We start from the raw sequence: 16,914 nt of genomic DNA on the forward strand, positions 1-16,914 counted from the left end.
AACAGCAAAACAACTTGGAAATGCCTGTAAGATCTACAAACACACACACACACTCACAGACACACACGCAAGCTGCACTGCTTCCCAGACAAACCATGCAACAACGTTTAAGCCCTCAGTATCAAGTCACATGTTTCATATGTACGATTCACTTAATTACTGCTTCCACAAAACGCTCAATGCAGCTCATTCACTGGCCAAGAATAGTTGTATTGCTTGAAGCTCATTGGCTTTAATGGCAACCAGCCAGATGTAATTGGAACACAGTCCCAATACAGTTTATGCTTAAAAGGACGGAGACATGTAATGGGAGATAATTTGCGCCTATGATGTTTTCAGTTATCTGATTTTATTTTACAGTGCAGATGGAGAAAAGGCTTCCTTCTTCCCAGTAGATTTATTGTTGAATTTGCTGGATCATTCTGTGGAAAACCATGAGTGAATAAATGCATTCAGCACAAAGCACAACAGCATATAGCAACAACGTATTGTTTCTCTCCTGAAGTACCTTAATATAACCTAATGATAAAACAACACTGTCCAGGCTGTGTTGAGGGTTTATTCTTCTCTCATTATCTGCTTTTCTGGCTCCCAAACACTGAATGCAATAATACTGATATGAGATGTAACTTTCTTGTTGCTTGAATGAATGATAACTTTTAACAATGCATCAGGTGGTTAAATTTCAGCTAGTTGTCAGAATCTGAAATTCACACTGCCACTATAATATGCTTCATTTTCAGTCCAATCTCATAATTAACCTCAGATGTGAATCAGCATTAGCATCAACTTAAAGGTCCACTGTGCCTGAGTTTGTAGCATCTAGAGGTGAAATTTCAAATTGCAACCAACTGAATAAATAAACCTCACTGATACCCTCCAGGTAACATAAATTCATGAATGGCACTCTCTAGAGACATTGGTTTGGTTTGTCCCTTTTGGGCTAATATAGAAACATAATGGGTCAACCTGGCAGACACTGGAAGTGAACCTGCTCCTGATGAAAACAAGAAGATAAGGAAAACCAAAATAATTCCAAACGTAAGCCAAGATCTACCACCTGAATATTTTCCAGCAAACCCACTTAAGAGGGTCATAGTTATTATTTTTGGCAAATTCTGTTAAAGGCTCAACGTATAAATATACGCAAAGAAAGTCAGTGATGCAACTTTATCTATTCAATGCACAATATTCACATTATTTTCAATTCATATTTACAGCATCGGTTCAGTGCACAATATTTAGCCTCTCAGTTCAACAATATGTTCTGCAAAGGAGCTGCTTATGCAGCACAATGCGTTTGCATTGGCTTTGCCTGAATATGGCTTTAAATATGACTATTTCGTTGTATAAAAGTAATCCTGTGTACTTAAATAAATACAAGTGCTATTTAAAAAATGTGTCCAGCCCATATTCACCAATCATTATTTGTCTCATGGGGCTTTAACAAGGTGTGACATCCTCTGCCCTTAACCATCAACAAGAGTAAGGAAAAACTACCAAAATAACCCTTTAACAAATAACATAGAAACCTCAGAGAGGGTCACATGTGAGGGATCCCTCTCCCAGTAATGGAGAATTTCAGAAAAACAAATTACAGCATTGGTTAGAGTAAAAAGTTTGTAGCATAATGGAAGGTAAATGAATTGAGGAGTTTTAGTATCTGTGTAGCAGTCTAGTTGTAATCATAGTCCATAATCAGGAGACACCATTATAATACATCATGATGGTCCACTGCCGCCATCATGATCCACCATCAGCTGCCACCTTAATCATGGTCCACCACTACGATCAGATGTCAGCATGATACAAGAACCACCATTGTGATCACGATCATAATCATTGATGGGGCAACAGCCACGTCCCTGGATCTGCGAACGATAAGGCACATGGACTTCCAAGGAGTCAAATCAGTAACATGGATTGATGACACATTCATTTCCTTGATGTGATAAGGAGGGAGAAGACGACAGCATGAAGCTGTGTATGATCTGCTCCTGCAAATATTTCACTTCACTTAAAAAAAAAAAAAAAAAGGGATGGATACGGTCTACCGAAAGGCTGGAGTGCATTTATTTGTAAACACAAAAGAAAGTGTTGCAACCATCTGTTTGTGACATAAATTCATCAGATCAACATTAAACTTTTCAGTTTATTCTCCTGTGAGCCACAATGTTTATCTGTCAATGTCAAAAACGTATTTCCAACACTTAACTAACCTGTTTCAAAGTAAAAGCTTTCTGAAACCACTCATTTGTTCCAACAGGGCTGTGATTGTTATGGACAGATGGAAACATGCAGGTCTTCATACAGTAGAATCCTGACATTTAGTTAAATACATAATCCGACCTGATTTGAAAGAAATGCAGCAGATAAACCAGCAGCTCTGCCGCCAGTAGCAGACACGCTGCCCGTGTGAACAACCGACCCACAGCTGATCTGCGGAGCAACCTCAGCCTTTGAGATCAACAGTGAAGACTGTCGATATGGACCAGTCGATTGCGATCGACGGATAGGCAACCACTGCTCTTTACCATACCCAGAGGACCTTTAACAACAGCAGGTCATTACAGGACCAATCAGTGGTGTTGCAGATGACAACATGGTGAGAACATGGTGCTTGACACGTTAGGAGAAAGTTTTACATCGTCCAACATTAGTGATCTATACAAATCAATACTGAGAGAATAAGGAGTCAGCAGTTTTTGTTTCTTCTGTGTGAACACCCTGTTGACATTTTCTTCAACCTGGAATTGATGCGTCTAATGTGTTATCGACTGCCTACACCCTAGGTGTATCTAGTGTGGTAGAGATTAATCTCACAAAATAGACCAGGCCTTCTGAGCCACTGCTCTCCCTAGTTGATTTTGGCTGAGTTTCAGGTTGGTGGAATCCATCTAGCTCGGGAAACTGTCCAAACAAAATCAGCAATTATTTTGTCACTCTTCTAATTATGTTATGGTATTCCAGTCTTTTGTTGGCTTATTCATTTCATGTACAGTGTGATGTTTGTTTGACATGAGGAGTTAGTCCCTAAATCATTTAAACAAACCTAGCAGTGATAAAACCAGCTAATGTCAGCGTAAGGTCGGGGGCTTTTTCCCACTCCAGATACCATGAAAGTGTCACAGAAGCCATGAAATGTTAACATATAGAACTGGTCTTTTGATTCAACTGAAAGCAGTCATGATTAGCACATCCCTTTTAGTGTTTGTGCCAAATGTGCAAATCCATTTTTTCAATGTCATAAACCCATGTTATCTCAGACCTTACCAATCCCCTCTGCCTGGTTTACCACCTGCTGGCCACTCCCATCTCCTAACAATTTTTATATTGTCTTTTTGCTCATTGCCATGCTCTGCAAACCATTGTACCATTGCCTTACTGGTTTGGGTTGTTTAAGACTCTTAACCTACACTGACACCACGGTGCTCTATGGGGGTCCTGGGTTTCTTGGAACGTGATAGAAGCAAATATGTATTGACCTTAACACTGACACAAACATGTGTCGCTGCTGATCTAAAGCACATAACTTTAAGCCAGTATAGGTCATCCGTCTAAGGCTATCAGGTTTCATGGAAAAACCACAGGGATTAATTTAGTCCATAAGCTTCTAACAAGCTTTCTTATGCAATTCAGTTTGATGTAGTACAGTTAGTTCTACCTGAAGCAGTAAAGAGTCAGCCAGGTCACAGAAGACAAAAGGTCTATGAGCTTTATTCTCATTCTGTCAGTGTAGGCGTGAGGCATTGTTTTACATTATAGCCAGGGATGATATCAAAACTATTTGCAAGCATTTCATTTCACCCAGGGACATAAGCATGTCACTTGCGATTGCTTGTGATGTCTGTCTCTTGTGTCAGGAAGTTATCAACATAATTGTTCATTTAAAATGAGACAAAGATCTGTCAATTTGTTTGATTTGCATTTTGTGCATCAATTTCTTTAAATAGTTTTTGTTATATGTGGGAACATTTTGGTTTGCTCGAAACCTTGTGTGTCTCTGATTTCATTAATTATCATTGTGTGCAAAGGTGCTTCATAACATGCAGAGGCTGAGGCAGAACTGATGAATCAAAAGATGCCCCACAGGTTTGCCTTTGCTAAATGCTCCTACATTATTGTTTGCTCATGGTCCCAGTCTGCCATTTAAAGATGCTCTGTTTTGTTTTGGCTTAGCAGTAGAAGCAAGGTGGAATTGAGTAACATTCCATCTGTACTTTAAATAGTGCTTTTCCTTTGGCCTTTCCTGCTGTTAACGGATCATTGTTCTCTTCCCGCTGTGGCTCTGTTTGACAGATGTATAGCCATAGGCGGAATGTGGGTGAGGATGTCTGCCAAGATTTGAAATGGCTGATCTGAATCACCAGACTTGGTAGGGAAAACGTATGTGGCAAAAGTATGAATGTGTATAACTGTCAACGAGAAAAACAGGTTGCTGTAAAAAAGTCACCGAACCCATATTTATATAAACTATATAGAACATTTAAAAGTCCTGTTGTGTGGTTGAATATGCCTGAGGAGTAGACACCCACTGAGTTCCGTTTGTGAAATGCCATGAAGCTTAAGTCACTAAAGAGGAGGTTCTCAAGGTTGCTGATTTGTTTTGAGATCGGTTGTGGCTGGCACTAATCGCTGTTGCATCATAAAGCCTGATTGGACCAGAAAAAAGGAGGTCAGACAAATGAATCGCAACTGTTAATGTACAATAAGCATTGGCTTATTGGCAAATACAAGTCCATTAGGCAATGAAAAGACTTATTGTATACATCTGTTTATATTTATAGATAACATTGTTACCAAATATGGTTAGTAATTAGCACAGATTATAGAATATTACCTAGTTAGTCAAAATTGTTGTGTGTACATATAACTAGAATGTACTTTAGCTATCAATACTATTGCCAACTAGCAGCAAGACAAAAAAGTATCACATGTCAAACTAAAATCCCCTACTACCACCTTACATACACAGGCTCAGGATCACATGCAGATCATCGCATCCAGATCAAGATTATGTATTATGTCTTTTGAAATTGAAAACTGTATCGCAGCTTCACCCAATGTAAACATGTGATGATGTTTCACAGCTTTCCTGTCACAACAGCATCAACTGTTCCAACATGAAGATAGAGGATTATCCCAAAGTGGGCTGATCTGTTATTTACCATCTGAATGTCAGCCGAGATGAAGGAAACCTTATATCTCTTGGTTCTCGCAACAGCGACCTGAGGTTCAAACTGTGACCTAAGGGGGTGATCTAGGCTCTCCATGACTGAAGCAGCCTTCCTAAGCACCTGGTTGTTGTATAATTCTGTGAGCTGGTAGCCAGCTGATAGCCAGCTTTGTGGCAGCGCCTGAAGACAGCTCACTACTGATTTGAAAAAACGCAGGTCTGACTAATTCAAATGAAAGCTGATACTTTGTCTTTTTCAAAAAACTCCTGTCACCTGTTTGAAAGCAGCTACAATTTACTACAAGAACAATTCTGCACATTGGAAGAATACCTATCAATATGTATGGTAGTTCATTGGCATCACATTTGTATGGAATGGGGAACATAGTCATGTAATTAATCTTCCTCCTCTTATGTTTATTCATTCATTAGATAAGAATTTTTATAAAGATTTATTTATTTCTTTACCCAGTCATTTCCGAAGTTGATCTTCCCCTAGCAGCCCTTAGATTTATAGCTGTGTTATAAATCTGATTAAGTGCTATGACTATGAAGTATTAATATAATATAATTGAAATGATTAAAAGATTAAACAGTCTTTATAATGTTATAGGTCATACTGCCTTCTCTGCTGTGACGAGTCAAAATGCTTTCTGTGAAAAAGCACTTTGTCTTTTAACCAGTTCATTCAAAATTTCAATTGGTTCATGTCAAAATTAGAGTAGTCTAACCTTTCTCTCTTGGAATAGTGGCATCTCTTTTCTTGTGGCAATATCCTTGAGAAGAGACCAGAAATATTGTGGCAGAAATCAGGAGGAAACACAAATGAGACAGGAGACAAAAAACGAGGGTAGAAAGGTTGGTCATGACAACAAAGTCAGATGGAGAAGAGAAGATATAAACTGGACTGAAGAAATGTGGGCCATGGTGGGTAACTGGAGGGACGTTTGTGGACCTTCTGGTCTTAGTATATCATCCTTGGAGGTGTATACTACATTATTGAACACATACGGCACTAACTCTTCTGACGTCTGAGATCAGATGGTACTGAGGGTGACACTACTCACAGCTGTTTTCTCAGGTTTGGGTCAGTCAGTCTTGAGCACTTCCTAAGCACCTGGTTGTTCTTATCTCTGTCTTTGGTAACAGAGATAAGAAGTTCAGGATGTATATAAAGTTTATTGGGGTCCAGCAGAGGGAGGTTGTTATAGCTTTGAACTCGTTGCTAGCAGCTTAGTGATCTTGTGTTACATGTTGGATCAGATCCTTTTGTTTACTTTTCATGACCAGAAACCGCTCAACAAATACCTGAAGGGGTTTTGCAAACTCATCAGCAAATTCAGATGTCATAGCAGATTTTATCAGAACGGAAAAATGCACAATTTCCCCTTTCTAGGTGCACTTGTCACAGCATGCATTGCTGGCAAACACAGTAATTCCTTCCTGGAATCAAATCCAGCAGTAATCCCACACACGAAAATGGCTGATTGGGTGATATTTGATATTTTATGTTGCTGGAGAGAAAAATAGCAATATTCTTGCAGCGTCCCCATTTTTTCTCAGTATCTTGTGACACGATCCACTCATTAATGGTTCTCCATTACACAAACATTTTGCAATTTTACTTCATCCAGTGTAAGCGACTCTGCGGCAGCAACAAGGCTCCTTCACAAGGCTCCTTCACAAATTCCTTTGCTACATTTATATTAAGTACTGAAAGAATTTGCACAAGCATTGCGTAATTTAAACCAGCAAATGCGTCTGTTGCCAAGAAACTCCTGAAAGTTCTTTATGATCTCCAGGAAATTACTTTTGTCACACTTGGCTATACATTTTTCTATCCACTTGCTGTGTATTTATGTGTGATGAGTAAAACCATAGCAAAGCAATTTACGTGCAAGGGATAAAACAATAATTAAATACAATCGTGAAATATTAATTTATTATTACTGAACTTATCTCATTGTATCTAGGACATGTTGGATTTCCTGGAGAAATGTGGTTCTAGTCATGCATAGGCTGAGGCATAACTGATGGATTACAAGATCTCCGACACATTTGCGTCAGCATGTTAGTTTATTGCCTCAAGTAAAAGCTGCATCATGTATATAATGTCATTCTGTAAATGTGGTCAGTCATTTAGAAGTTAGATTTTTCAACACTTATGACTTGTGCTTTGTTAAAGGTCCAGTGTGTAAGATTTAGGTGAAAGGGATCTATTGGCAGAAATTTAATGTAGAATAATCCTCATGATGTTTTCACTAGTTGTTTCATCTAAATTATATGAATTGTAGTTTTCTTTACTCCAGAAAAGGGCCTTTATATTAATATACTTTATATTTACATCGAGGGGACCCTCTCTACGGAGGCCACCATGTTTTTTACATTAGTCCAGACTGGACAAACTAAACACCTTTTGAGTTTTCATGACAACTGAAGCTACCACAGGTTCTCTGTCTTTGGAAGGAGAGGGTGAGGTGAGGGGTGTTCAGCTGCAACATGGAATTTCAGCACCAGATATCACAAAATTCTACACACTGAACCTTTAAGTTCAGCTTTCACCTCTATCACCAATATTCTGTTCATTCTATATCATGTTTAACTCCTTGTTGTGAATCTGATCTGAATCACCAGACTTGGTAGGGAAAATGTATGTGGCAAAAGTATGAATGTGTATAAATGTCAACGAGAAAAACAGGTTGCTGTAAAAAAGTCACCGAACCCATATTTATATAAACTATATAGAACATTTAAAAGTCCTGTTGTGTGGTTGAATATGCCTGAGGAGTAGACACCCACTGAGTTCCGTTTGTGAAATGCCATGAAGCTTAAGTCACTAAAGAGGAGGTTCTCAAGGTTGCTGATTTGTTTTGAGATCGGTTGTGGCTGGCACTAATCGCTGTTGCATCATAAAGCCTGATTGGACCAGAAAAAAGGAGGTCAGACAAATGAATCGCAACTGTTAATGTACAATAAGCATTGGCTTATTGGCAAATACAAGTCCATTAGGCAATGAAAAGACTTATTGTATACATCTGTTTATATTTATAGATAACATTGTTACCAAATATGGTTAGTAATTAGCACAGATTATAGAATATTACCTAGTTAGTCAAAAGTTTTGTGTGTACATATAACTAAAATGTACTTTAGCTATCAATACTATTGCCAACTAGCAGCATGACAAAAAAGTATCACATGTCAAACTAAAATCCTCTACTACCACCTTACATACACAGGCTCAGGATCACATGCAGATCATCGCATCCAGATCAAGATTATGTCTTATGTCTTTTGAAATTTTACTTCATCCAGTGTTAGCGGCTCTGCAGCAGCAACAAGGCTCCTTCACAAATTCCTTCTTTGAACGAAGGCGGACGCACAGTCATTGAACATTGAACAAGATCTCCAACACATTTGCGTCAGCATGTTAGTTTATTGCCTAAAGTAAAAGCTGCTCCATGTATATAATGTCGTTCTGTAAATGTGGTCAGTCATTTAGAAGTTAGATTTTTCAACACTTATGACTTGTGTTTTTGTTAAGTTCAGCTTTCACCTCTATCACCAGCCTTCTGTTCATTCTATATCATGTTTAACTCCTTGTTGTGATGCTGGTTAAAATGTGTTTATAATTGTTTTTTTTAATTATTATTTATTTAATGAAAAAAGATTAGACTAATCTTCAAAATATTGCTTTTTTGCCCCTTTACCTGCAGATTTGGATACGTGTCTGTGTCTATTTACTGCTGTTCATCACTCTTGGGGTACATTCAAGTAAAATTGACGTCAACCCAGTGACAGATGACATCTCTAGGCTCTCTGTTTTGGTAAGGACAAGACATTGTATGTGTAGTGTGCAATAGATACTGTATATTTAATCTGTAAATTACAAAATAGATGTACACGCATGTTTCATGAGGCACTGTCTTTATATTTGTTCTATTTGCACAGCCACAAAAGCAGGAAGCATCATTCATATTTAGCTTGTTTATAACATTTTTCAAGTCAGATGATTGCCAGTCAGAACTGTGTGGCTGTGTTACACCATTTTCAACCATATCAGGTCAGAATTATTGCTGCCTCTGCTGAACCAATTCTGGCTCTAGCGGAACATACAACATTATGATTCATGCTCTTTTCAAAAGCCTGGCAGCACCTGCTTTATTGCCAATGTTAATATGTGCAAAGGTCTAAAAGTTAGGGAGCTCAAAACACATCTCCTCATCAAACAGAGAAATCTGTAAACTGAATCTGGATTATATTCAGATAATGCTGGACGTGATTTAATCAATTTTTTGTTTTATTTTCTTATATTTTTCAGAGACAAAATATTCCTAAAGATTACAAAATTCCTGTACATTTTGTTCCTAAAGAAGAGGTAAGATGCCAGACCATTATATTATCCTTTATATGACTTCTGACCAGCAATTAGAGCACTACATATTTAAATATCAAACAGTCACTGTCGCTGCTTATCTTTTACCTTGTCTCTGTGCTTTGTCTTCTAGGGTGGGATGTGTTGGGTAAAATTAAACGTCTTCTACTTGGAGGAGAGTTTAAAAGATTTAGCGCATAAGTTTGGAAACATTTCATCCAACAGAAAAGATATTAGCATATTCATCCAAATGCTCCAAGAACTGCGGCTCAACATGGGGTCTCTGGTAAGTTGTGGTACACCTTCAAAATGTGTTATAAATATGCAGACTTTGGCTGAGTGTGACTGACAAACAATGATGCCTGTATTACATTTCACACATGGTTAACTTGCAGGCCTTATTGCAAGATGAGTGTCATGTATCTAACTAGCTAATCACAAACTTTGCACAAAAAAGCTTTGAACTAATCCCTTGAAATGAATTGCCTGAAATGTTCAAACTGTGTTTTTGTGTTTGTAGGAGCCGATCATGTACGATTTTGAGTGCCACTACAGGGAAGAGAGGTGGCAGACAGCGCGATACTTTGACTTTGTCAAAGACTTCCTTATAGCTGCACAGAATAGAGAAGATTCAGATGACTGTAATCCTCCTCCCTGTCCCACGACACCATACACAGTAACTTCAGAAGAATATTTAGAAGGTAATTTCATTATAGGTGATATGTTGCCTGTTTGTTTTGCCCTTTACCATGGTTAATATTTCAACTTTGAATGTCAGTGACTTGCTTTGGACACAAACATTAGTACACTGGTACACTGTGTAACGAGACATCCAAGAACCACATTAGGTTTATGTAACTCTAATTTAGCATCCTGATATGGAATCTGTGTTTATGATACACTTTGTTCAGTGAATGAATAAGAAAAGATGCTATTTCTACCATTTGTTCGATTTGTTCGTTGTGGCGTGGTTGACTCAACATTTCAATTTGCATCTGCAGGGTGTCGATAAGTAGAATTAAGCCCGTTGATGTGACAGTGTATATTTGTGAATTTTTCACACAACTAATAATCTCACTGCTTAGAGCATTAACAACCCACACAGACTAGATGTTTGCAAATGTTACTGGAGGTAAGGGAAACTGGTTAGATTACTCCCATGCGACAGTGGCTTAGTGATAATATCAGTGAGTTTCAGATTAAGAGTTCAGATCAGTTTGGAATGAATGGAATTCTGTTGATAAGATCACCTTAACTGCTTCCGTAAAATATGTTAACATGAAGGCCTGCGGAATATTGTTTCTGGTGAGATACACAATTTTGGTCATGTCCAAAATTCGTAAAGATTACCGCAATCAAATTACCCCCAATCGTGCTAGCCTGCATAGCTTGAGGACACCAGTGGGGTAAGTGAGAAAAATAGGTCTTTTTATGATTTGGGTTGACTCTTTAGGTATTTTAAGTACTTTATTTTAGAAAACATTTGAAAACACCACCACCCTCTTTGGGCTATTGTGAGCAGCCCGGGGTCTATTTAGGACAGATCTCTTGTGACCGTTTGAAGAAGCTTTTAAGCCGGGAACCATTATTTCTTCACAAGAACTTTACAAGATAAAATAACTCAAAACCGTCTCAGTGCTTAGACGGCCCATGGAGAGATGGCCGAGTCACAGGACTGAGGGAAGATGTCCCCAGGCAGCCCATGTGAAAAGGAAGAAAAGGGCCGAAACCTGACTGTATACGTGTTGATTACAGAGCAATCTTCCAATCTTCCCAAGCGCTTGGCTTTTCTTTGCCAGAGTGGTCGGATCGGATCAGATCTTTTGTATGTGTGTGAGTATGTGTGTGTGAGTGGTGGGGTAGTGAAAAAGGTGGTAAGGTGACCTCGGGTGACAAAGTTTTCATCATCAGGTGGTAACAGTCCACCCTTTTTCTCCCTCTTCTCAATTTTTTGTTTGTCTTCTCCAGTAAAACCAAACTCACCAATCCTTTTTTTGCTGTTTTCTCTCTCTTTTTTCCGGCAGCATCACCCACGTCCAGCAGCAAAGGCTCAGACTGTACGACAGGCTGCAATCCACGTAAGTTCACAGTTCTTGTAATTACTGAGAAGGTCAGGTCTGGTGTGTCAAAGCGGGAACTTTTGATGGCTGCACTGATTTGCCACATTCTAGAGCAAGTCAGCCCATTCCATGGAGCGGCGGTCACTTGATTAATTCCACACTTCGAGACAAATTCATCATCACATCTCATGTAGCCTGCTGCAGAAAGGCTTTTCTCCACTCATACCATTGAGGCCCGTGTTTCTCTGGTTGGATGTCCCATTCATGTCGTTCTGACTTACAGAATAGCAGTTTTGAAACTATAATAGTACACACACACACACACACACACACTGGAATGTTGCAAAAGTCCCTTGTTATAATTGTTCTTTAACCTCTTTTAATAAATAGAAAGTACAATCTGATGCAAACCATGACCTTTTTGTGATTTTTCAACCCCTAAAAAATATCTTTTAGTTTTTTCAATAATGTGGTACTTTACTCAAACTTCACTCAGAAATGTGTTTTGCTCTGTGGGTGCATGAAACTTTCCTTTGCTGAATGATGTGCTGTATGTGCAGAGTTTGACACTAAATTCCACATTGGGAAAAATTAAACTAGAAAAACCACATCAAACACAAAATTATTATTCAAAACAGAGTGTTTTTTTATATGTCTGAAAACATGTCTGGATGAGATGTTTAAGGCAAAATCTGGAATGCATTGTATTAAAAGTCAGTGGTTGACTTGAGGGTGGCTTAATGTTTTATTGTTTCTTTGCCACTTGTGAGTAATTGAATTGATTGTGCAACATTAGAAAGCAGGATGTTGACAATAATCATGCCATACTAAGTGATAAAATAAACAACTAGCTGGTATTTGCAGCTGTTTTGCAAATGTTCTTTTATGCCAACTATCAGCATTTGATTTGATCGCACTAAGTAACAGTGAATCAATGTTCAAATACAGACATTAAATGTAAGCAAAATAATGAAATCAATTTCAATGTTAAAAGCAAAACCAGTCATATTTGAGTGAAACCCTCTGTTTGTTCTGTTCAGTTCCAAATCAAGGAGAGAGATTGCTGCCTGAGGTGGTGGAGCGAAGCCTTCTCTCCTTACTCTTCATCCCACTTTTAGGCCTTGTATTCCTGATCGTGTGGAAGGTGAGCTGACCTCTGACCCATGGCACTTACCTGTGTAACTGCCCAAGATGCTCCAGAGATATAATTGTTTGTTATAAGGAGACGGCTCTTTGATCAATGGAATTTATGACTACCAGACAGAGACAGATTTCTGCAGATACTGTGCGGATCTGAGCCATAGGGATTGCGAGTGGGAATGAGTGCTTTGATTCTAACAGGGATTTCCTTCCCCTGAAAAACAGGTCCGATCACGGAGGAACGAGCTGGCTCCTCAACAGAACCCCGGAGCAGGGGCAATCTTCACAGGAACAGAATGGACTGCACCTCCACTGGATGAAATATCAGAAAAGTGAGCTGTTTTCCTTTGCCTTTCCCTTGCCAGAGCACATTTCAACAGGAAACTACTGCCCTTCCTTTTATCCACTGCCTGTTCACAGAGGGCAAGGCTTGGATTGTTTTCAGCGGTCATCAGTTTGGGCTTGAGGCTTAATTAAATCTTAGCTTAGCCTGCGTCACATAGCAGGAGGTGAAGGTTTTGAAATGTGTGGTCATTTAGTCTGCAGCAATGTTGCCTAACAACAAACCTTTTCCATGTGTTGTAACACGCTGCTCACACAGTCGAACGACAGAGTTGATTTATTTACAGGAGGATACCCTCCTGCTGAAACAGCACAGAATCATTTGGTCTCTGCCTTTAACTTTTACTTCCCATGTACCAATTCACAAACGAAGCAATGAAGCATAGAAATCCAATTAGTTCTTGACAGCTTCTGACCATGGGAAATCATTGACCATTCACACATCAGCCATCTTCACTGAGTAGGATTGATCTCTTCTGACTTCTGGATGGTGTGTTTGTACAGGAACACAATCACTAGAACCTAAAATGGTTTCATGTGTAGCCACCACCTGACTGGGCTTGAATGCAACTCTTAACTCTTGTCATGTGAAAGCTTTTCCAGCCTCCCTAAAAGAGCCATTTCTGTCTTCAGATGACTTGTTGCTGCTGCTGTTGTTGTCGTTGTCTCAGGGTAGCGGCTAATGCTTTTTCTCTGCTCAATTACAGAAACAAGTTGAACGTCATTGAAACTGTGTAATGCTTTTACCCCTCGATGTTCTTCAGCATATTTGGTGAGCTTTTCACGGAAAAATCAAGACAATTGTTTGAATCCTACCTGTCACCGTGCTCTAAACCCTCTGTCCCCACTTTTTCTCTTCCACAGGGCACTACTCGTTCCTCCTGTTGGTGTCCAGAGGTGATGAAAAACAAACTCGAGGCTTAATTCCATAGTGAGACCTCGGAGGTGAAAAGCCTGTTTTTGACTGCTCTCCAGATTGACAATGGCAATGATCGATTGCCATGACCAAGATTTCTCTGGTTAAATCATGCCTGCTACCATATGGATAAGCTTGCCTTTCTTTGTAAGACTGCATTAACCAACCGCATGCTTTTGTCAGAGAGAAACCCCTGTATCATGTCTCCACTGGATTCTCTGGCTCCTGCAAATCGTCCATCAGACCCTGCTGCATCATGAATTCTTTTAGGGAAACACAACGGATGACTATTGAAATGAATAATGAAAATCAGTTGTTAGGTTGGAGTGTGAACAGGGCACGCTGGCTGTGACCTTTCCCATAGGGCCGTCCTGCTGCTGACTACCTGACACTGACCAAAGTGAGCAGGACACAAATATCTGTTTCTGTATGTAGTAGTATTTCTATCATGTTCTTACATTGTACCATGTCCATTCTTTGGTTTTGTGCCTTGTTTGATTAGTGAGATTGACTGTGTAAATGTCAAAAAGCCTGTCTATGTTTCTGTGTGGTAGCAGACAGTGGTGAGATCATTACATGGCAGATTAGAATAATCTCACCACGGTAACCCAGCAGATGGTCTCCAATCTGTCTCTCTTTCTCTTTCTCCTAAATGAACTCAAGACCATGACAGTTTAGTTTGGCTTGACCTGTGCCCAGACGATCCTGGAAACAGTTTGCAGTGGTTGGGACATTTCTGGCCACACATTACATTTTAGCAATTGTAACCTTTAGGAAACGGTTCAGCACGTAACTCTGCTTGTTTCATGTGTATATGGGACTATATGTTGGGACTTTTTGTTAAAGCAGATGAGACTATATTGTGCTAAATTGAATCTGTGTTTAAAAAAAAAAAGTATACCACATTGGTGTTCATATAGTTCAGAGCAACAGTACCTTTCAGCATCAATAGCTGGAATTCTTTGGTGTGGTAAAGTATTGTGTGTCATGTTGAACTGAAAGATAATCTTATTCATTCCAAAATCCGTCTTTGAAGAACACTCTATGAACGTCGACATATTACTGGTGCCATATTCTCTATGGCAGTTTAGAGCTGAGTCTGTGTTAGCGAATGTATACCACATTGGTGTTCATGTAGTCCACAGCAGCAGTACTTTTAGCAGGAATATCTGAAATTAGTGTTGTAGTGAAGTACTGGAAAAAATGTAAGCTTTTAGACGATGACGTCCACGCAAACATTTATTTTTGAACAATATTGGAACATACTATCTATGACAGTTTAGACCTGAGACTTTCCATTCAGTCAGCGTTAGGTTTTGCTTCTCTGCATGAAGTCTATTACATGCAGTGTCAACTACTCTGAGACCCAGGCTAGTCTCGCCACAAACAAACTAACATACAAGGTATACTATGTCAAACGTTGTCTTTCATACATAGTCTATGAATTTCATGAGCTGCAACAGGTCTAAGCTGTGAACAAAAAATGTATGTATAAATATATATATATATATATATATACATATATATATATATATATATTTATATATATTTATACATTAAACATGGTGTCCCATTTTCCTGTCTTTGCAAGAGCCACAAACTAAATGTCTGATGCATGGACAGCAGAAATCAAGCAATTTTATGCATTAGTCAAGAGAATGAGTGCCCTTAAATACTGTTCCTATGTGGGTTGTTGCGTGGTCTGAGAGTGAGCAGGGCTGCATTCTGAACAGTGCTTTCGGGCCAGAGTGATCCAATCCGTCCCCCTCCAGTGGGTGAATCAAATGGCTCTAGACAGGAAATAAGTCTGGGTGCCAAAAAGCAAATGTTATTACTGCCCAGTTGGTATTCTGGGGGAAAACTCTACTGTATTCTGTATTTTTGTATAAATGTAAACAAACATATATAAGATATGAATAAAGAACACGTATCCAACTGTTATTTATTGGTTTGTTGTTATTGAGGAATTCTAATCACGCTTCTTTTCTTTTTAAACCCAGGCCTATCAGTGGGGAAACAAACTCAGGCCACACTCACTATGCAAACATTTTCCTTGGGCAAAACAGCTGAGCTGCAGACATTAAGGGTGGATGTAATCACCCACATGCCTCTAGGAAAGAATCTACAAGTTTCATACTGCGTGTTTATTGCTATTTGAAGGCAAAATTAGCTCAGCTGGAGTGTGTCAGTGAAAAGTAAAAACACTTGTTTTTGGCTTCTCGCTTCTTAATAGTTTAATAGATTCAAGGCTTTTGAACAACCATTTTGTCCACTTAGGCTGCTGTTGTTTCAAGGTAGACTCATGTTCTCAAACAGTGAAAGTTTACTTATGATAGATCGTTAGTGAGTTATTCAGATTCAGACAACTTTATTCATCCCAAAGAGGGCAATTTATTTTCAGGTTACCCCGTTCACAATTGCACAAACAACATCCAATATAATACGTGTCAAAAAGCACAGGTCAACAAACAAACAGAGGTCCGTGATAGAAATGAAGATAAAGATTGAGGAGGTAAAAGAAATAGTAATAAAAGACAATAATTAGATACGTGATAAAGTTGTGATTAAGAGAACACATCAAATGCAAAGAACCAGGTGCGGAGTGTCTGTTGTGTCTGTAGGACAGAGTTCAGTAAAGAGCCGCTGTCGCTATGTTTGCATACACTGACAGAGGTCGAGGGGTACGAAGACTGTATTCCCACATGGACGGTTATACGGCCATGTTTAGGATTAGCATAACCATCTGCGTTAATTGATTACTGATTGAATGCACAAACTGGTGACCATGTCAAATGTCAAACACATGCATGTGCATGTTGGGTCTGACCAGATGCTAAAATACAGAGACTCCTTCAGTCGAGACTTGTTTATAGAGGACGAAGCTCATGAACAGAAAAAATACTTT

The 16,914-nt window shown here is 39.0% G+C and overlaps 1 protein-coding gene across 1 annotated transcript in view; it reads left to right on the top strand.

Moving 5' to 3' along the window:
• Nucleotides 1-15,950, top strand: part of kitlga (kit ligand a) — a 28,046-nt gene extending 12,096 nt beyond the window's left edge. The window contains exons 2-10 of the mRNA XM_069528728.1: nt 8,893-9,003; nt 9,498-9,554; nt 9,685-9,837; nt 10,072-10,252; nt 11,576-11,629; nt 12,652-12,755; nt 12,977-13,083; nt 13,801-13,865; nt 13,958-15,950. Coding sequence (XP_069384829.1) covers nt 8,893-9,003; nt 9,498-9,554; nt 9,685-9,837; nt 10,072-10,252; nt 11,576-11,629; nt 12,652-12,755; nt 12,977-13,083; nt 13,801-13,831 — 798 coding nt within the window. The 3' untranslated portion in view covers nt 13,832-13,865; nt 13,958-15,950. The remainder of the gene's footprint in view (nt 1-8,892; nt 9,004-9,497; nt 9,555-9,684; nt 9,838-10,071; nt 10,253-11,575; nt 11,630-12,651; nt 12,756-12,976; nt 13,084-13,800; nt 13,866-13,957) is intronic.
• Nucleotides 15,951-16,914: the final 964 nt, after the last annotated feature.

Source organism: Paralichthys olivaceus, chromosome 7, assembly GCF_024713975.1.
Source record: "Paralichthys olivaceus isolate ysfri-2021 chromosome 7, ASM2471397v2, whole genome shotgun sequence".
In the NCBI taxonomy this organism is placed as follows: Eukaryota; Metazoa; Chordata; class Actinopteri; order Pleuronectiformes; family Paralichthyidae; genus Paralichthys; species Paralichthys olivaceus.